This window comes from Ursus maritimus, unplaced genomic scaffold (assembly GCF_017311325.1).
Source record: "Ursus maritimus isolate PB19 unplaced genomic scaffold, ASM1731132v1 scaffold_10, whole genome shotgun sequence".
Taxonomy (NCBI): Eukaryota; Metazoa; Chordata; class Mammalia; order Carnivora; family Ursidae; genus Ursus; species Ursus maritimus.
In genome coordinates this window covers 19,847,733-19,868,747 of record NW_024423344.1, presented here as the reverse complement: position 1 = coordinate 19,868,747, position 21,015 = coordinate 19,847,733, and the positions used below count along the sequence as shown (strand labels likewise).

General features: G+C 40.1%; 1 protein-coding gene across 2 annotated transcripts in view; it reads left to right on the top strand.

Annotated features, from left to right (window-relative positions):
- The first annotated feature begins 10,398 nt into the window (after nt 1–10,398).
- The window catches only part of VPS36 (vacuolar protein sorting 36 homolog), a 31,070-nt gene continuing 20,453 nt past the window's right edge, over nt 10,399–21,015 (top strand). Inside the window, exons 1-3 of one of the 2 annotated variants that reach the window (XM_040622376.1) lie at nt 10,399–10,578; nt 18,084–18,152; nt 19,827–19,897. In XM_040622376.1, coding sequence (XP_040478310.1) covers nt 10,483–10,578; nt 18,084–18,152; nt 19,827–19,897 — 236 coding nt within the window. In that variant the 5' untranslated portion in view covers nt 10,399–10,482. The remainder of the gene's footprint in view (nt 10,579–18,083; nt 18,153–19,826; nt 19,898–21,015) is intronic. The other variant, XM_040622382.1, reaches the window with a different exon arrangement.

Sequence of the window (21,015 nt, the reverse complement as noted above, 5' to 3'; positions counted from 1 at the left end):
GTTATGTAAATTTCAGTATTTTTTTTTTTAATGGGCATCATTAAAAATAGTGACTCAAAGAAAACCATGGAGAGCTCAATAGGCTGAGATGGTGGATAGAAAATCCTGCAAAACTGCTAGGTTTTCCAACATGGCAATCTCAGCCCCCCAATCTCCAGACTCAGCCACCCCAAGAATGGTATCTTTTTAAAGACACTTGTTAAAATATCATCATCCCACAATTATTGGAGGGAAAGCAGACCATTCTCTAAAAGATCTGAGAGAAGACTTCCTTTCAGAACAGATCTTCACCAACACAGCTGACCATTTAACTGCAGCCATCTGGAGTATAGCTGATCAGCTTCTTGTGAAAGGAAGGGAGAGCACCTGTGGGAGAACAGGATGGGACTATCCAAAGAATAGAAGGAAGACAAAGGCAGGATGAGGACAGAAAGTCTGGGGAGGGAGGAGCCTAAAGAAAGAGGAATTGGTCCAGTGTTGGGCACTGAAGAGGTCTAGTAGGATTGGGACTGAAAGGAACCATTGGATTCAGAAGCTAGGAGGTTCTGGCAAAAACACTCTGAGGACAAGTACAAAATATTGCCGAGAGAAATTACAGAAACCCTAAATAAATGGAGAGAGATAAGATGCTTAGGGATCAGAAGACCCTATGTTATTAAGATGTCCATTCTCTCCAAGCTGATCTATTCAATCCCATCCTAATCAAAATCCCAGAAGGCTTTTCTATAGAAATTGACTGATTCTAAAATTTAAATGGAAATGCAAAGAATCTAGAGAGGCAAAACAATTTTGAAACAGAACAAAGTCAGAGGACTAACACTACCTGATTTCAAGATGTATTATAAAACCACAGTAATCAAGACAGTGTAGCTGGCATTGGTGTAAAGAAAAAGAAATCAATGGAATATAATAGAGATGCCAGAAATATACTCGGGCCTCTATGGTCACTTGATTTTCCACAAAGTTTCCAAGACCACTCAGTGGAGGAGAAGGATAATCTTTTCAACTAATACAAATAGAGGGACCACTGGATGTCCACATAGAAAATGTTAACCATGACCCTTAACTCACCCCTTGTACAAACAAAATAAGCCTCAAAATGGAATGTAGACCTGAATGTAAGAACCCAAACCATAAAACCTCTAGAAGAAAACATAGAAGAAAAATCTCGGTGACTTCGTGTTAGGCAAAGTTTTCTTAAATAGGAGACAGCACGAACTATAAAAGAAACAATACACTGGATTTCATCAAAATTAAAACCTTTTGCTCTGCAAAAGTCACTTTAGAAAACTAAACAAACTACAAAGCAGGAGAAAATATTTGCAAAGCGTATTTAATAAAGGACTTTCACCAGAGTATGTAAGCACTCTTACAACTCAATTTTTTCAATGGCAAAAAAAAAAAAAATAGTATTTCACCAAAGAAGATCCAGGAAACCAAAAATAAGCACAAGGAAGATACCTAATGTCCTTAATCATCAGGAAAATGCGATTAAAATCACAATGAAATACCACTGACTATGTACTCACTAAAATGGCTAGTACTTAAAGGTAGACAATAGTAAGCTTTGGCAAGGAACTGGAACTCTCATATACCACTGGTTGTAATACAAAATAATGTAGCTATCTAGGAAAGCAGTTTTGCAGTTTCTTATAAAGTTAAACATGCACTTACCATATGACCCAGCAATTACTCTTCTAGGTATTTACCCAAGAGAAATGAAACCATGTACACAAATGCTTATAGCATCTTGATTCACAATAGCTCTAAGCAGAAAATAACCGAAATCTCCATCAACTGATGAGTAGATAAACAAATTGTGACATAGTCATACAATGGACCACTACTCAGCAATAAGGAACAAAATACTGAATAATGCAACATGGATAAAATGAAAAAAAACTCAGTTTTTTCCTTTCTGTGCAGGGAAACACCCAGCTTCCCCTATTGTGTTTCTTTCCAGTGTGTCTTCTTTTCTCTCACACAGAATACTTCACTTCTGACAATTCTGGTTACCAAAGGTGTGGAGGTTTTTTTTCTCCACAACGAGCAATTCTCAGTGACACCAGCTGGGTGTCCCGCAGTCGAACTCAGTTCTAACACAACCTGGAGAGAGTGTCAGCCACCACAGGCTAAGGACTCGATCCCTCAATCCCCCAAAAGTCCTTCCCTTCAACTTCAGAGGCCTGTGGAAACCTAGGTTATCACTTATGCTTCTCACTGAACCCCTTCTTGGGTTTGAATAATTTGCTAGAGCAGCTCACAAAACTCAGAGAAGTATTTACATGTGTTTACCAGTTTTTAAGAGGATAACATAAAAGATACAGATGAACTGCCAGGTGAAGAGATACATAGAGGAAGGTCTGGAAGGGTCCGGAGTGTAGGTGCTTCTGTCCCCGTGGAGTTGGGGTGTGCTACTCTCCTTGTGCGGATGAGTTCACCAACCTGGGAGCTCTCCAAACCCCCAACTGTTGAGAGTTTATGGAGGCTTTCTCATGTAAGCACAATCAATGATTAAGTCTGTTTCCAGGCTCTCTCCCTTCTCTGGAGAAGTGTGGGACCAGATGGAACCTGAAAATTTCAAGCTTCTTATCAGGGCTTTCTGGTGACCAGCCCCCATCCAGAAGACCACCAAGAGTCACCTCAATAAAACGAAAGACTTTCCTAGAGTGCTTATCACTTAGGAAATCACAAGGGTTTTAGGAGCTCTATGCCAGGAACCAGGAGCAGAGCCCAATAAATATTTTCTATTATCTCACCATGAGTGAGTCTCAAAAACATGGCATTACATTTAAGAAGCCAGAGACAAAGGACTACATACTTCATGAATCCATTTACATGAAATTCTGGAAAAGACATAGATTCCATATGAGTGAAATCACGCGGTTTTTTTCTTTCCCTGTCTGACTTATCTCACTTAGCATAATGCCTTCTATGTCCACCCATGTCGTCACAAATGGCAAGATCGCATCCTTTTTTTATGGCTGAGTAATACCGCGCACGTGCATGCACACGTGTGTGTGTGTGTGTGTGTGTGTGTGTACATGCCACTTTTTCTTTATCCACTCATCTATTGGTGGACACCTTGGTTGCCTCCATACCTTGTCTGTTGTAATTAATGCTGCAATAAACATAGAGGTGCAGATATCTTTTTGAATTCGTGTTTTCATTTTCTTTAGGCAAATACCCAGTAGTAGAATTACTAGATCATATGGTATTTCAATTTTTAGTTTTTTGAGGAACCTCCATACTGTTTCCCACAACGGCTGTACCAATTTACATTCCCACCAACAGTGCACAAGCATTCCTTTTTCTCCATATCTTAACATTTGTTTCTTGTCTTTTTGATTCTAGCCTTTCTGACAGGTATGAGGTGATATCTCATTGTGGTTTTGATTTGAATTTCTCTGGTAATTAGAGATGAGCATCATTTCATGGATCTGTTGGCCATCTGTATGTCTTCTTTAGAAAAATGTCTATTTATGTCCTCTGTCCATTTTTTTAATGGGATTGTTTGGGGTTTTTTTGGTGTAGTTATAAAAGTGTTTATATAACCCTGTATCAGATAAACCATTTGCAAATATCTTCTCTCATTCAGTAGGTTGTCTTTTTGTGTTGTTGTTGGTTTCCTTTGCCATGCAAAAGCTTTTTATTTGGTGTAGTCCTAATTATTTATTTTTGCTTTTGTTTTCCCTACCTGAAGAGACATATCTAGAAAAATGTTGCTATGCCCAATATCAAAGAAATTACTTCCTACGTTTTTTCGTAGGAGTTTTATTGTTTCAGGTCTGACATCTAGACCTTTAATCCACTTTGATTTTATTTTTGTGTATGGTGTAAGAAAGGGGTCCGGTTTCATTCTTTTGTATGTAGCTGACCAGTTTTTCCCAACACTGTTTATTCAAGAGACTGTCTTCCCCATTGTATATTATTCCCTTGTTTGTCACAGAATAATTGACCATATAATCATGTGTTTATTTCTGGGCTCTCTATTTGTACCATTTGTCTATGTGTCTATTTTGTGGCAGTACCATACTGTTTTGATTACAGCTTTGTAGTGTATCTTGAAATCTGGGATTGTGATACCTCCAGCTTTGTTTTTCTTTCTCAAGATTGCCTTGACTCTTTGAGGTCTTTCGTGGTTCCATACGAATTTTAGTATTCTAGTTCTGTGAAAAATTCTATTGGTATTTTGATAGAGATTACATTGAATCCGTGTATTGCTAGTATCTGGTCTTATAACAACAAAATCTTCCCATTACATACTTAAAAAAAATCATAGTGTGGAATAAATTTAAGTAGCAATAATAGCAATACATGTACCAGTTGTTTTGAACATTTTACCATTATTACAGAAGAATAACATAATTTTAAAAATTATATTTTAGAAGGGGAACATAACGCCTGCAGAAAAACAAAGCTCACAAATTAAGCTTTTCTTCTATTATCTCTAACTTTCTTCCCATATCTTTGTTCTGGTTTTGGTCCAAAGGTTTATGAGCTATGATATATAAGATACTTAGCTCAAAAGATGTATAATCTATGGGGTGTGTGTGTGTGTGTGTGGCTTTGGTCATGAGACTTACATTCTAGAGTACTTTCCCACAGGAAACTAGGGATCCTATACCATTTTCCCTATGTGTAGTGGAACACTCAGATCACAGAACCCAACCATGTACACTTTTATTATCTCTCTTCTTTTTAGGGAGCTCACTGTGCTGAACAGTTTTAATCTTGATTGTTGCATCCTGAGCCAAAGAGTGTACTTTTCTTGTCCCTGGGGACTTCTCAGATTTCCTTCTCCCTGGCTCTCATCTTTGGACACTTCTCCCAAGTCAAGGATCTAAGGACTGGCCCGTGGGAATCCTGACAGCTCTGTCCATTGGATTTCAACATCTTCCTGTTTCCAGTTAGATGCTGTGATGGTTAATTTTATATGTCAACTTGGCTGGGCCCCAGGGTGCCCGGATATTTGGTCAAATATTATTATTCAGGGTGTTTCTGTGAAGGTGTTTTTGAGTGAGATTGACATTTAAAATGGCAGACTCTGTGTAAAGCAGATTGTTCTTCATAACATGGGTGGGCCTCGTCCAATCAGTTGAAGGCCTGAACAGAACAAAAGGCTGACCTCCCCACTCCCAGCAAGAAAAACTCTGCAACAGATGACTTTCAGACTCAAATCAGACCATCTTCTCCTCTTAGTTCTCCAGATTGTTGCCCCTGGTGGTCTTTGGACTTGAACCGTAACCTTAGCTCTCCTGGGTTTCCAGCCTGCCTGCCAATCCTACAGATTTTGGACTTGCCAGCATCCGTAACAGCACAAACTTATTCTTTATCCCATCTCTTTCTCTGGAGAACTCTGACTAATACAGATGTCCTGTTTTCATTCTTGGATGAATTATCTGGCAGGTACTATGGCCTACTCCATTCTCATTTCTTGACATGTCTGAGAACATGACATTTCTCCTTGCTCCAAAGTGGAAAGAGAAAACTCTTGTTTCTATCACAGCAGCTGTCATATGTCAGGCTTTCTGTTTGTTTACTACAAACTGTGTCCCCTTCAAGGGCAGAAAGCATACTTTGTTTTCATGTCCACACTGCCCAACATTTTGATAATTGCAAAGTCCAGGAAAAACCACACAATTCCACATCAGACTAGAACACTTAGTTTACACGATGTACTTTTAATAGGAGAAAAGGTTTTTTTAAAAGTATAAATAATCTGATGCTAAAAAATCAGGAAATGATAGTAAATGATCACATGTAATGATGGTATATTACCATGAATAAAATGTCAATGTTTAGTGCTTTGGGATATTTTCATGAAATAAAACGAAAGATACAAAAATACAGAAAAGAAGGGCCAGAAATAGACCAGAATACACACGTGATTTTAGAACATGATAAAGGAGGCAATTTAATTCAGTGGAGAAAAGATGGTTTCTGTTCATTGGAAAGAGTCTTACCTTTCTTAAGGAACTTGTAATATAGATCAGTGACTTCATGATTAGGGGAAATGCAGAGCCTGGGAGCAGAGGGAGACTTCCCTCCACCCTTCTGCCACATGGACAAGCATGCGGCTTTGGGACCTGTGAGACCGGCACGGTGAGGTAAGTAGCCTCACGTGCATGGCCTGGCCTTACTCTCCTTGCCCTAATCCTGGCCTGTTGATCTTGCCTTTATTTAAAATGGTGATTTTATTTATCATGGATTTTTTGAATTAATTTTGATTTTTTAAAAACATACTGCCTTACTATACCAAGATAAAAAGCTTTTGGACAGCAAAGTAAACCATCAACAACACAAAAAGGAAACCTACTGAATGGGAGAAGATATTTGCAAATGATACATCCCATAAGGGATTAATATCCAAAATATATTAAGAACTTATACAACTCAACCCCTCAAAAACAAATAATCCAATTAAGATGGGCAGAGGACCTAAATAGACACCTTTCCAAAGAAGACATACGGAGATATCACTTTACACCTTTCAGAATGGCTAAATTCAAAAAGACTAGAAATAACAGGTGTTCATGAGGATGTGGAGAAAAAGAAACCCTTTTGCACTTTGGTAGGAATATAAACTCATGCAGCCACTATGGAAAACAGTATGGAGGTTCCTCAAAAAACTAAAAATAGGGGCGCCTGGGTGGCACAGCGGTTAAAGCGTCTGCCTTCGGCTCAGGGCGTGATCCCGGCATTTCGGGATTGAGCCCCACATCAGGCTCCTCCGCTATGAGCCTGTTCCTTCCTCTCCCGCTCCCCCTGCTTGTGTTCCCTCTCTCGCTGGCTGTCTCTATCTCTGTCAAACAAATAAATAAAATCTTAAAAAAAAAAACAACTAAAAATAGAATTACTATATGATCCAGTAATTCCACTGCTGGGTATTCAAAGAAAGTGAAAACACTCATTCAAAAAAATATATGCACCTCTACATTTATTGCAATATTAATTACAATAGCCAAGGTATGGAGGTGACCCAAGTGTCCGTTGACAGATGAATGGATAAAGAAGATGTGAGATGTACATATATATATATGTATATATGTACATAAAATATTCTATTTTATATATATATGTACATATATATATAAAATAGAATATTACTCAATGATTAAAACAAATGAAATCTTAGCATTTTCAATGACATGGGTGGAACTAGAGGGTATTATGCTAAGTGAGATAAGTCAGACAGAGAAAGACAAATACTATATGATTTCACTCATATGTGGAATCTAAAAAGCAAAATAAATGAATTAACAAAAAGCAGAAACAGACCCGTGAATCTAGAGAACAAATTGATGGTTGCCAGAGAGGAAGGGGATGGGGGATGGGCAAAATGGGTGAAAGGGAGTGGGAGATACAGGCTTCCACCTATGGAATAAATCATAGGAATATAAGGTACAGAATGGGGAATATAGTCAATTAAGAAAAAAGAACAAAAAACCCCAAACATATTGCTTTAACATATCATTCATATGGATCACCGAATTTTTTGGCACCCCCTTAAGTTTTGCACCTGAGAGGAGTGCCTCCCTCCCCTCGCCTGAGTGCCAATCCTGCCCAGCTTGGGAGGAACCAACAGCTTCTCTTGCCAGCAGCATTGGAAAGGAGTTGAACAGTACCTGACACATAGCGGGGATTCAACGAATGTTTTTTGAATACTTGTTGAATGAGTGAGAAGGCTGAGAACCAAGAAGCCTGTCTTGAAGTGACTCAGAAGAGATGTTCTCAACTTACTGACCTACTTGTGTATGGTCCGCTGGGAAAAACCACCTGTCAAACCTTGTCGTGTGAGATCTTAATAGGCTGCCTTGCATAGGCACTGTGAGATCTCACATATAAAGCGATTATAAAACACTTAAGGAACAGTGGCTTAAAGGAGAAGGAACAAGATGAATTAGAATGGGATACCTCTGTGGAGTGTGAACTCAGGGGTGCCATAGAAGAAAACTTCATTAAAAATGCCATGAGAACTCTATGTAGATGTAATCCGAAGAGTCACTCAGGTGTTTCTGGAACTAAAAAATAATCTAGAACTTAAAAAAAATGCCCAATTTAAAAATTCAACAGAAGAATTAGGAAAGTTCAGCCCTCAAATATGTAGAAATGAATATGATGAGGGAAAAGGTAGCAGTCATGGGAGACAGACAGTTACGACAGGTTTAAAATACACAAATAATCAAAAGTTCCAAAGGGGCAAAAAAAGAACACATAGACCAGAAGTGATAATCAAATAAATAATAGAGGAACACCTTTCTGAAGAAGACAGAAACTTGAGCCTTCAAATTGAAAAGCATCATCATCTCACAGGCAGGAAAATGAGGAGGGATACAGACCCAGAATCTTTGACCTGCTGGAATTTCTGAACCTCAAGGTTAATGAGAAAATCTTACAGATTCCAGGCAGACAGAACAGATCACTTACAAAGGGCAAAGTAGTCTCACGCTGGGCTTACCCTTCCGTTGCCTCTTTCAATCCATGGCACGGCAAAATCACATACCTAATTAAATCCATATCTTTCCTACTCTCTCCTTCAGTTTTGCCCCTGAGTGGGGCTGGAGTATTGCTTCTCTGGCTTTAGCTGCATGCCAGGAAACTTCACTCGGGCTAGGAAAGTTCATAGTATCCTTCCCTAGTGCGTTTAGACCTCCTCACACTTCTTCCCCTCTTCCAGTCTTGCTCCTCCTCTGAGAAACAGAAGCAGTCCAGAGAATTCTTGCAGATTCCCCCCACAAAAATCTATCCGCCTCACATACCCTGCTCTCCTCTGATAATAGCAACGTCTCTGACCCTCTCTTGTGCGTCCTCTCTCATCTTCTCAAGGACATCAGTCAAGCAGGTCTCCCCTCTCTCTCATGGCTATCAGCACTCAAACATACTATTATTTTTTTCCACCTGGAAAACAAATGAACAATCCAAACTCCCTCTTGACCTCACTTCCCCTTCCTGTTACCAACCCATTTCTTTGGTCTCCTTTGCAGCAAAGTCCTCAAGGGAGTTGTCTATGTTCCCTACCTACAATTCCTCTCCTCTTTTTCTTTTTAAAAACCGCTCCATTAAGACTTGTTCTTCTACCGCCCCCCGCCCGCCCCATTGCACTCACTCTTGTCAAGGCCTCCCATAACTCCACTGAGCAATTCTCAGTCCCGTGGACTTGACCCATCAGCAGAATTATACACAGACTCTTTCCTTCTCCCTGATACACTGTCTTTACTTGGCTTCCAGGACCCCACCCCCTCCTGGTTTTCCTATCTCACTAGCGGCTCCTTCACTGTCTCCTTTTCTGTGCTTCTTCTTCTCCTGACATGTGTTGATTTTGTCTAAATAATCCTATCCTTTTAGGTGGAGGCTGTCCAACTTCACATGGTGTTAGTGATTATTCAGGACAAGATTTTCTTTTGACTGCAACACCTCTGTCACTAGAACATGTGATTCTTAATCTCAGGGTCGTGAGTTCAAGCCCCAAGTTGGGCATGGAGCCTACTTAAAAAAATGTTTTTCTTTTGATTAAAAGGTATTGGGAAATAACTTCATCAGTAAACAAATAAAAAAAAGAACAAAATCCCTGTCAAGCAGCAAATATAACAAAAATGATAATGTCTAATGTGGACAGAACTATTCGGCCTGGGAAAAAGACCAATTTGCAGGTGGCACTGCATCCTTGTTAAATCAGTTCCCAGTATGTAGCAAGCTGTCTAAAATGTGTGCAAACTCTTTAAAGCACTAATTTTGTTTTGGGAAGACACTCTAAGAAAATAATCCTAAAGCACCAAAAATACATCAGTTGTAGAAATACATATACAGGTGCTCTATTTATAATGTAAAGATGTAAATAAAATGAAAGGGGCAGCGACAGAAGCCCAGCAGGTGCTATCGGCAACCATGGACCGGTTTGTGGGGACCAACACAGAGGTAAATTATGAAAGATCTATATATTAAAATATTGTCTAGAGTAAATACATGAGGTTCTTGTTGACACTGAAAATGTTTAAATGAAAATGATCTTAATGGGGAAGAAAGAGGGGCACAAAATAGTACTTCTCATACTGTTGGCAGCTGTGTAAAAAAACAGTTCAGGCCATAAATCTTTATTTGAAAAGAAAAGTTACAGTAGAATTATCTACAAGCTTTCATGAACGTGGCAACACGCTGGACACTGACAAGGAAACGGCACAAATATGCAAGAATAATGCACAGTGAGGAGGGCCAGCGTGCGGCCTGGCCTTCCTCAAAGTCCCCGGTAAGCTCCGGGTCTGCGCCCGATCTGGACAAAGGATGGGACGGATGTTCCCGCCGGGCTACAGGCGGACTGACCGCCAGGGGGCGCTCCACGCACGACCCCACGGTCCCGGGCGCCCTCCCCGCCCGGCCTCCGCCCCGCCTGCCGCCAGGGGGCGCCGCAGGCTGTCCAGCACTCGGCTGGTCGCCCCCGAGCGCCGGCGCGGGCGAGCGGCGGAGGCCGGCCTGTTGGCGGCCATGGACCGCTTCGTGTGGACCAGCGGCCTCCTGGAGATCAACGAGACCCTGGTGATCCAGCAGCGCGGGGTGCGCATCTACGACGGCGAGGAGAAGGTAGGGGTGGCCTCCGGGACGGCGCGCGGTCTGGCCGGCCTGCGGGGCTTCCCCGCCCCGGCGTCGGGTCCCCACCCCGCGGTGCTCGGGCGGCCGAGCTCAGGGAGCGGCGGGGACGGCCGACGTGTGTCCGGGTGCCTGCGCCGCCGGCCCCGGATCGGGCGTGGTGACGGCGCCCGCGCTGGGCCAGTGCCGCGTTTGCCCGGCGTCCTGACTCGGGGTGCCTCGGTGAGAGGGGTGCGGCCGGAGTGCGTGGGGTCTGCGCCGCCGAGCGGGCGGGAGTGCCCTGCAGGGGTTTCTGAGAAGCGTGTCCGGGTCTCCCCGGGACGCCTTTCTCAAGGCTCTCCCCCCTCCCCGCCTTCTTTTTTTTTTTTCCCCCTGGAATGACTTTAGAAAGGAGTCTAGAGCGTTTGTTTTGTTAAGTGACGTGGTAGGCCGTGCCTTGTCATCCAGGCATAAACCTTAGGAGATGCGATTGCATCTGGAGAGAAGTGTTCCCATTGTGAGCGTTCGGTGCAGACTTCCGTCCCACTGTTCCCGCCGGGGAAGCCGGTTCCACCTCGGCTGGGGCTGCACCCCGCGGGAAGATCCGTACTCCGGAGACGGGTGCTGCGGGGAAAGGACAGGCTGCTTAATTCAGGAAGCGGGCGACCTGGGAAGACGGTGGACTAACGTCCCAAGGACCATCCTCCCCGTCCAGGGCAAGCCGGAAGGGCTTAAAGGGAAAGGCGGGGGGAAAGGGCGGGGTGCTCCGTGCAGGAGAAGCAGGTTCCCTGGCGGTTAGTCCGAGGTGAACAGTCTCGCTGGCATCAGCCGCAGCTGTTTTCCAATGCAGTCAGGTTTTATTTTCTGAGAAAGTCTGGTCCACTCCTCAAGGCCAGTAGTCTGCAAGTCTCAAGGGAAGTAGGTAGTTCTGCTGCACACCAAGGGACTTAGGTCAGCCCAGCAAGGAGGGCCTAAGGTTGAGGCAAGTTAGCCCTTAAGACCGGTTGGAGAGCTGTTGCAAAATTAGTAACCTCCTCTGGATGAAATGTATAAGCTGGAATCAGAAACATGTTAAAAACCCGTTCATTCACCAGCATTTATATTTTCCAGAAGTTTTCACTTGCTGCCACTTCTTTTTTGTGGTTTTGTTAATGAAACAAACTTTGTGGAAGTTAACGAAACTTCCTTATGTACTTTGCGTTTGTTCCTTGACCCCTAGCTTTTCCTGGTCGGTACCTGCAGAAGCTTGAGACTTCCTTCCTCCTCGGTCATGGAGGGCAGGGGTTACCCAGCTATCCAGGGGCACAGTTGACATGACATGGGACCCAGGTGTTCTGCCTCCCTGAGGGTATTTTCCATGTACTGTGCTGCCTCCATTATCAAGTCAAGGTCTTTGTCTTCAAATAATTTGCTTGGATTTACTCGATATCCTGCCTCAGCACTTTCATTAACTTGATCTCAAATTGGGTTTGCATCTTTTGGTTGGAGTGACAAGCTGAATGTTTTTTTGCACCAAGATTACAACCTTTGGAACTGTTTTAAATGGGAAGCATAATCAAATTCCCCTCTCTCAGCCGGTTTGGTTATGCCTCCCTCTCAGAACTGAATGCAATCGTAGATTGGTGTTCAGAGACTCCACTAAAGACAGTCCCTGCTGTGAAGTCCACCTTTGCAGGGCACCATACTCTGTTCTGTGTAATTCCAATATGCAAATTAGGAACATCTTGGCTGGCACATAATACAACTGTGACAATAAAAAGTCAAAACTAGCAGTACCTGTATATGAAAAACCATTGCTAAACCAGTGTATTCTAGTGTTTCCTTTTAAGTTTTTTTCTTCTTTTCGCGGACAAGTAGATATAGTTATCAGAGGTTTAATAAAGAAGTATTGGGAAAAATTTAGTTAAGACCCTAGGATCCACTGAGGAATTCTTAGCTGTTCCAAAAGCTGAGGGTAGTGAGGGAGGGATGCAGGTGTCCTGAAATTGAAGCAGAGCTCTAAGACAAGCCTGCTCACCACTGTGGTCCCTGAGCTGCATCTGATGAGTCACGGGCTGGCTGTCCCCAGGGTGGCTGAGGGCTAGACTGATTCCTGGGGGAAAGTCTCATGTCCTGGCTTCCTGCACCTGCTGGAAGGCTTCCAGACCTCATATAGTCTGAAGACTCTAGGAAGCTTCATATCAGCCTCCAGATCTGGTCCAGTTCCCTTTCAATATCTTCCACCGGATCCCTTGGGCTAGGGCACACTCCAGGCCGGTCTATTCAGCCTTCATAGCTTTGCATCCCAACACATTGCTGAGGCAAGCGTGCGCGTGGCTGTCGACTCGATCAGGCGGTCGCTCCTGGAGGGCAGAAACTGTGCCTTACTCCTCTTTGTATCTTTGGCTCATTGTGGGTGTGAAACACGTTAGAAAAAAAAAAAAAAGACCTGAACAATTAGAGCACCTACTATGTGCCAGGAGCTTTACGTAAATCTCATTTAATCCTCTCAGTGGGCATATTTGGTGAGTATTTTATGGACGAGAAAATAACTCTTAGAAAGTGACTTGCCCACGCAGAGTTAGTTAGGAGAGACAGGAGGTAAATCTCCATTGATCAGACTCCCAAAGCCTGCCCTTTGTCCGCTGTGCCACAATGCTTCCCGAATATAGCAGTCACCAGGGCCAGACTCTTTATGTAACGTTTAATATAGTGGCTACTCCCAAAGATGAATACCCAGAGGCTCATAGTTGATAGCTGAGGAAACTGCGACCTGTCTGAGGTCACACACTTCGTATTTGGTGGAGGCGCAGTAGACTGCTTTTCCCACCGCCCAAGCACCCGAGCGTCTCTTGTGAATAAGTGCGTGCCTGCCTGTTTCTACAGGCTGAGTTTTCATGGGCCCATTATGACTGGGATAGTGTGTTGTTTTCTTAAGCAGCGAAGACAGGTCATTTGTTTAAATTCACAGAAGCTTCTATAGTCTCAGCTAATTTAAAAATATAATGAAAGCAGGTTAGCAGTGTCTAAAGTGGCAAGTTGGCAGCATATACTGGGAGACTTGGAAAACGTTTCTTTTCTTTCAGCTGGGTGTTTTGCTTTGAGGAATTGACCCCTGGGAAATAATCAGAGATGCATAAAAATACGATGAGCGAGGCTGCTCATCTCAGCATTCGTATATGTATTCTGTATTATTCCGTATACGGAAAATTGGAAGAAGTCTGAATGTCCGCCATAGGGTTTTGTTAATTAAATATGACATGCCTTAATCAACACGAGGAATTGCTAAGGATAGGCCGCCAATTGAAAAAAGCAAGTTATAAAACGATAAATATAATGGCTTCATTTTATTTAAAGATTATTCACACATACACACACGTATACATATATACATACATATACATTTGTGCATGGTGTGTGTATACACACGCACACTCTCTGGTTGGTATGATTACGAGTGATTTCGTTTTCTTTTTTAGACTTAAATTTTTTTTCCAGATTTTCAGCAGTGTATTACTTTTATAACAGAAAAATGTTAACTAATAAAACAGGGTAAGAGCTTATCCAGCAAATGCCTAAGTTAGATCAACCTTTAAGTAGTTAAAATTATTCTAGCTCTGAGTGGCAGGAGCAAACCAGCCTGAACTTGTCTATCAGGTTTAGCTCGTAATCCCTTGGAATCCCTGAAGGGAAGTATTACACAATTTCTTCGCTTAGAGCAGCAGCATTTTACGTTTGCACATTGTTAATTAACATAGCAATGGAATATACTCTGTCTTCAGCTTTAAATTCACATCCTTATTCTTGAATTCCAGTAAGAGAAAATGCATTTTCTTAATCAGAACTGTTATGCTGTAATGCAGCATTGTGTACTCTCAAGTTGATAAAATAGTTGTTTTTGGAAGAGGGAATTCTTACTCATTGACAAAAAAGAGGTTTTTAAAATCTCTTAAACTCAATTATTTGGTTTTGCATAAACATTTGAAGCCAGGCTGAATTAAGTGCCAGGAGTATGTGTGTTTTAGTTCTGATTCAGTAGAAAACATGGAACTCATCAAGTCTTTTCTCGGAGGGTTTGAAGTACTTTTGTGGAATGATCTCTCACAGAGTGTATTTAAACTAGACGGCTCAGTAGGCCTCTTACCATTAAAGCTTGTTAACCGTATTGATAATGACTAACATATTACTAATATAGTCATACCTTACTCTTAGAAAATAATTTTTAAAAATTCATATTAAAAAGGGGATTGGTTGTTTATTATACAGGGAGTTTTTTGACAGAAAAAGTGTTTGTTTATTATACAGGGAGTTTTTTGACAGAAAAAGTGTTTCTGTGTATGTTTAACAAAAAATAATTTATACACATTTCAGACTACACGAAGTTATATGTCTGTAACACATTTTTTATTTTTTTTTCATTAGACAAATAATAAAGTTGTTAAATATGGGTAAGCCAAAAGAAGAAACCTGAAATAATCAGTAATCCTACTACCCATAAACAATTACTTTTGGCACATTCTCTGTTTGTGGCTGTGTGTGTTTGTGTGTGTGTGCGTAATCACGCTATGTATACTACTTTGAAACCTACTTTTTCTTTGTTAATATAAATATCTTGTAATATATTAAATGTCGATTTGCATGAATAATTAAATTCATGATTATTTTTACTGAATGCTATGTAACAATGTTCTAATTGGTTATTCACTTGACAGACATTTTTAACCACATAATTTTTTTTTTTTAAAGATTTTATTTATTTATTCGACAGAGATAGAGACAGCCAGCGAGAGAGGGAACACAAGCAGGGGGAGTGGGAGAGGAAGAAGCAGGCTCATAGCGGAAGAGCCTGATGTGGGGCTCGATCCCATAACACGGGGATCACGCCCTGAGCCGAAGTCAGACGCCCAACCACTGTGCCACCCAGGCGCCCCTTAACCACATTATTTTAAACTCAAAAGGATTATTTGTAATAAACTGGACCCTAATGAAAATGCTTTCCTTTGAGTTTTTTTTTAATTAAACAATTTTTTTAATTCGAATATAGTTGACCCACAATGTTACGTTAGTTTGGGGTGTACAACATACATAGCAATTTGACAAGTTTGTACATTATGGTGTTTTCATCACAAGTGTAGCCACCATCTGTCCCAATGCAGTATCAGTGATTATATTCCTTTTATTCCTATGACATTCATTCCATAACCGGAAGCCTCTATCTCCCACTCGTCTTCCCCCATTTTGCCCACACCGCCTCCTTCCCCGTCTGAGTTTGTCTTTTAAGATGGCCTTAAAATGGGACCAGTCTTATAACTTTTGAAATAACTAATTACTCCTCAAAAGGATACAAGCAAGTCCTACCTTATAACAAATTCTACTTCCTAGTAATTAGGGTTAATAGAAGCTTCCAGTATATTTCTTGATTTTAAAAGAAATGAAGGGATTTGATATATTATCTCTTGGGTTCCAACTCTCAAATTTGCTTATTTGTATAATTTTCAATGCATAATAACAAAGGATGAGGATTAAGAGTTTGGTCCTAAAGATATAGCTGGTATTTTTTTTTGTGTGTGATTGTATTATAGTTTTTAAAAACATTTTTTACATTTATATTTTGAGTAGGTGACGCAATCCCATGACAAAAATCCCAAAATCACAAAAAGTATAAAGTTAAAAGTCTCCCTTTCACCTTTGTCTCTTTGTCACCCAGTTCCCCCTCAGAGGCCACCAGTGTATCATTCTAGAGAGCTGTGCATTGGTATCATGCATAGGTATTTGTATAAAGTAAATTGTGTTTCCTTTTTTAAAATGTAAATTTGTAATATACTATGCATACAAAGTTCCAAATCTTGCTTTTTTTTTTTTTTTCACTTAATCTGTGTGGAGAATTTACCATATTTCATCAGTTCTAAATGCCCATCTCCCCCTCCCCGCACACATTTTAACAGCTGGAATCAGGATGCATTTGATAATGGCACCTTAGATTTTATTGAATGCCATATGTAGATAAAGAGTCTCCTCATTCTTTTTAACAACTGAGTAGCAGTTCATTCATTGGATGTACATTTCTCGTTGGATATTTAACTTGTTTACTATATTTTGCTTTTCGCAAAGAGCAATGAATACCTTAGTAGTATATCATTATGCACATGTGCGAATTCATCTGTAGGATGAATTCCTAAAAGTGAAATCACTGGATCAAAGGATACGTGTGTTTGTATTTTTGATAAATATTAATACATCGCCCTCCGTGGAGATGGTCCCTCCAGCAATGTGTGCGAATGTTTATTTCCCCAACACTTCACTGGCAGTGTTATCAAGCTTTTCAGGGCCTCTGCCAATCTCCTGGATGAAGGGGTGTCCTGATGTTCTCTTAATTTGCTTGTTTCTTGTTATCTGTGAGGTTGGCTGTCTATTGATGTGTTTAAGAGTCATTTGTAGTTCCTTTTATGTGAACTTTCTGTTAATAGTCTTTGCCCATTACTCTAATGGATTACAGGCTATTTTTAAAAATTGATTTGTAAGAGTACTTTATATATTAAGGAAATTAACCCTTTGTCTCTGATGTGAGTTACAGTTATTTTTCCCAGTCTGCCATCTTTGTCCTCGGTGGTTTTTGCCATGAGGAATTTGTGTGCATGTGTGTGGAGTTCAATATATAAATCTTTGCCTCTAATGCTAAAGGGCTTAGTGTTTTCCTTGAAAGACCTTCTCTGTTCTTAGATTATTTAGAAAACTCTCTTGTGATTTTTTTCTATACTTTTATAATATTTTGACTCTAATATTTGATCTAGACTTTATTTTGGTGCAGTATATTAGCTATAAATCCAACATTATTACTATTATTATTATTATTATTATTATTCTCTACTGGGCAACCGAGTTGTCCTAGTGCCATTGATTGACTCTCTAGCCACACTTATTTTTGTATGTGTTTGTGTTTATTTTCTTATTATTTAAAAATTATTTTAATAAATTATATGAATTATACACAAATTCAATCTCATGGTAAAAAATGCAATCAATAGTGAAGTGGATGTCTTTTCCTACTGCTTATGTGTGCATATATATATATATATATATACACATGTATATATCTCACAATGTAGTTTGGGGGATATGGAGATCATCTCTATCTGATTACATTATATGTGATATGATATAAATTGCTTTCTCTCCTCCCCACTAACTCTGTCATAGAATTCTGTGATAGTCCATGCAGCTCTGCCTCATTCTTTTTAACCTCTGCATGGATTCCACAGTATGAATGTATCATGCTTGATTTAACTACTACCCTGTTGTTACACACCTAGGTTGTTGGCAATTTTTTCCTAATTTATTAAGGCTGTGTGTGGAGAGAGAGAGCACGCGTGCGTGCAAGCTTATGAAATGTGCAGCATTGCTTTTCTTTAATTTGTGGTAAGCCTAATTCTCAAATGTTTATTTATATGATTAACTTACTATTGTATAATTCATAAGGAAGAAAATCTGGACCACATTAAGTGATACATCATTAATGTTTTGTGACAATCTTATCTTTCTAGATAAAATTTGATGCTGGGACCCTCCTTCTTAGTACACACCGACTAATTTGGAGAGATCAGAAAAATCATGTAAGATAAAGGGTTTTTAAAAACCCTGTTCTAGGTTTTAAATCACTGAAGTCCTTTCATTCATTCTTTCTTTTTTTTTTTTTTTAAAGATTTTATTTATTTATTTGACAGAGAGACACAGCCAGCGAGAGAGGGAACACAAGCAGGGGGAGTGGGAGAGGAAGAAGCAGGCTCCCCTCCGGGATCACGCGCTGGGCCAAAGGCAGACGCTTAACGACTGAGCCACCCAGGCGCCCAGCTTTCTTTCTCTTTCTTTCTCTCTTTCTCTCTTTTTCTTCCTTTCTTTCTTTCTTTCTTTCTTTCTTTCTTTCTTTCTTTCTTTCTTTCTTTCTTTCTTTCTTCTTTCTTTTTTCTGTTAAAACTAAGAAATGGAATAAATTTCCATTTTCAGAATGTTAAAATAGTGTGTCTCATGTGATCTCTCTGAATGGAGTGCAGATAGAGGAGTTAGGGGTTGTCCCTCATTCAGCTCCAGAAAAGTCTATAGTTGCTGAATAGAGAGAGAGAATCATGGTCACTCCTGCTTTTAAACATCAATCAGAACCTGCCCCATACCTGAATGTTCTGTGTGTAATGGGAATATTTCTCCCAATCGTTGTCAGGGGTCCTCAGAACAACTATTTCTGAGACTCTGGAAGGATAGGTCTGCTGGGAAGTACATGCTTTTACCTAGATATTGAGAGGACTGGCATCTAAGTCGCTCCGCAAGAGGAGAAACCTCCCTGGTTTTTTTCGTTTCCAGGAAGAGAGAACAAGTTATATGTATAAAGCTATTTTAATTCCAAAGAGCTTTAACTTGAAACGTATATGTGTATAAATTTTGGTGTTGCCAGTAAAATAAGCAATCTATGTTATTTTCATAATTGCTGCCCCCTCCACCATGAAATTGTAATTTTATAGGCAAACTATATACTGTACTGAGGCTCTTTGAAAGGCCACTAACTATTGCAAAATCTGACTCTTTTTGGCCCCCAAGAATCAGTCTTTGCTCCGTTAGTGGTGATATTGCCCCTGTTGGTAACACATACCTTACAACTGTTGATGGTGTCTAATTCTTTTAAAAGAAGTATATATTTAGGAAAAAGTCTTTTTTGGAAGGATAGGTGTCCTTAAAACATATGCTTATAAATTAAATCTTAGTATCATTTTTTGATTATCATATAAAGAGGCTAATTTAGAAACCCTTAGAGCTAGTAAATGCCAGTCATTTACAATAGCTTAAAATTAAATATGCTAATAAAGGGAACTGATGTTAGTATTTTCTGTTAAAAATAGTGAGTGTAGAAAATTAAAAAGAAAAAAAAATCACCTGTATAGCACATTCCTTAAAGTTGTTTTGATTTACCTGTCCTGTTTTTTTTCCATATAAGGATATCTTACATATAAAAAGTTTTCATATAAATACTACTTTAAAAAAGATGTATCTACTGTGAAAACAAAGGTAGTTACAGTGGCTTTTAAACCTCTTCTCTTCTTCCATGTGGCAAAATGCTACCACAGTACTATTTTCATTCCATTTTTCTTTCAGTTTATTTAAGGAATAAAATCATTTTACAGTTTTTTAAATTGTTTTTATTATTAAGTAAAGGTGCATGACATTGTATTAAATACTATAAAATAAGGATTTCTAACACGGAGTCTCATGAATCATGTTTTGTGTTGATTTCCTTCTAGGAGTGCTGCATGGCCATTCCTCTTTCCCAGATTGTGTTCATTGAGGAACAGGCAGCTGGAATTGGGAAAAGGTGAGGTGTCTCTAGTGCAGTCTTTTTTCACAAAAATGTTCCAGTCAAGCTGTTATTATCAACTTAGTAGATTTATTGTTGTGCCATGACTTCCTATGTGGGAAGGAATCTAATGATTGTGTTTTGGGGCTTTATAAAGAATAGTCGTTGGTCAGGAGCTCCCCTAAGATGTTTCCTACATTAAACTCATGGATCAATGGAAGTCATTCCTAAAGCACAAAGCAAGTCCTAAGGTTTACTATAATATCCTTCAGTCAAAATAAATGTCGGCCAGCTGTCATTGCATGCGTTTCCATAAACATTCGCTTTGACATGTCTGTGTATCTCGTACTTAAAATCAGAAGTGACTCATCTGAGAAAAATGACTGATTTTACTCGTATGTCTAGTTGATCATTAAGTTTCTCTACTTTGACTTTTTCATATATCAGTGTTAAATAGAGTTTCATAATATTTATTGTCCAAATTAGGACATTTATAAAAGTAATAGGGGGTGCTGTTTATTTTACTTCATTATTTTTTTAAAGATTTATTTGTTTGAGAGAGAGAGAGGGAGAGAGCATGAGTGAGCACGTTGGAGGGAGGGGCAGAGAGAGAGAATCTTTCAAGCAGACTCCCCACTGAGCACGGAGCCCCACGAGGAGCTTGGATATGGCGGTTGATCCCACGACCCATGAGATCATGACCTGAGCTGAAACCAGGAGTCCGATGCTTAACTGACTGAGCCACCCAGGCGCCCTGGGGGTGCTGTTTATAATTGGACCAAGGAAGCGTAAAATGGGACGGTTTTAGGCAAACTAGGACATGTGATCACCCTGGTTTAAAGCCACACGTTAAAATGTTTCTTTTTAATCAAGTATAGAAAATCCTGGCTTTTACTTTTAAGTGCATGTAATTGAGGGCAACTTATGAACAAGTATTGCTGATGAGAATTTTTTTTTTCCTTATGGGCCCATTGCGAGCTTTAGTACAGTTACTTCAGTAGAGGCGAGACATATTGAACTTCGCTGGGAATGCAGTGCTTGCCTTCATGATAATGTTGTAGCTAGCAGGCAAGATTGTTTATTCGACATAAAAGAAACTGACGTTTTAAAAAGAGTAATAAAAGCGCAGACTTTAG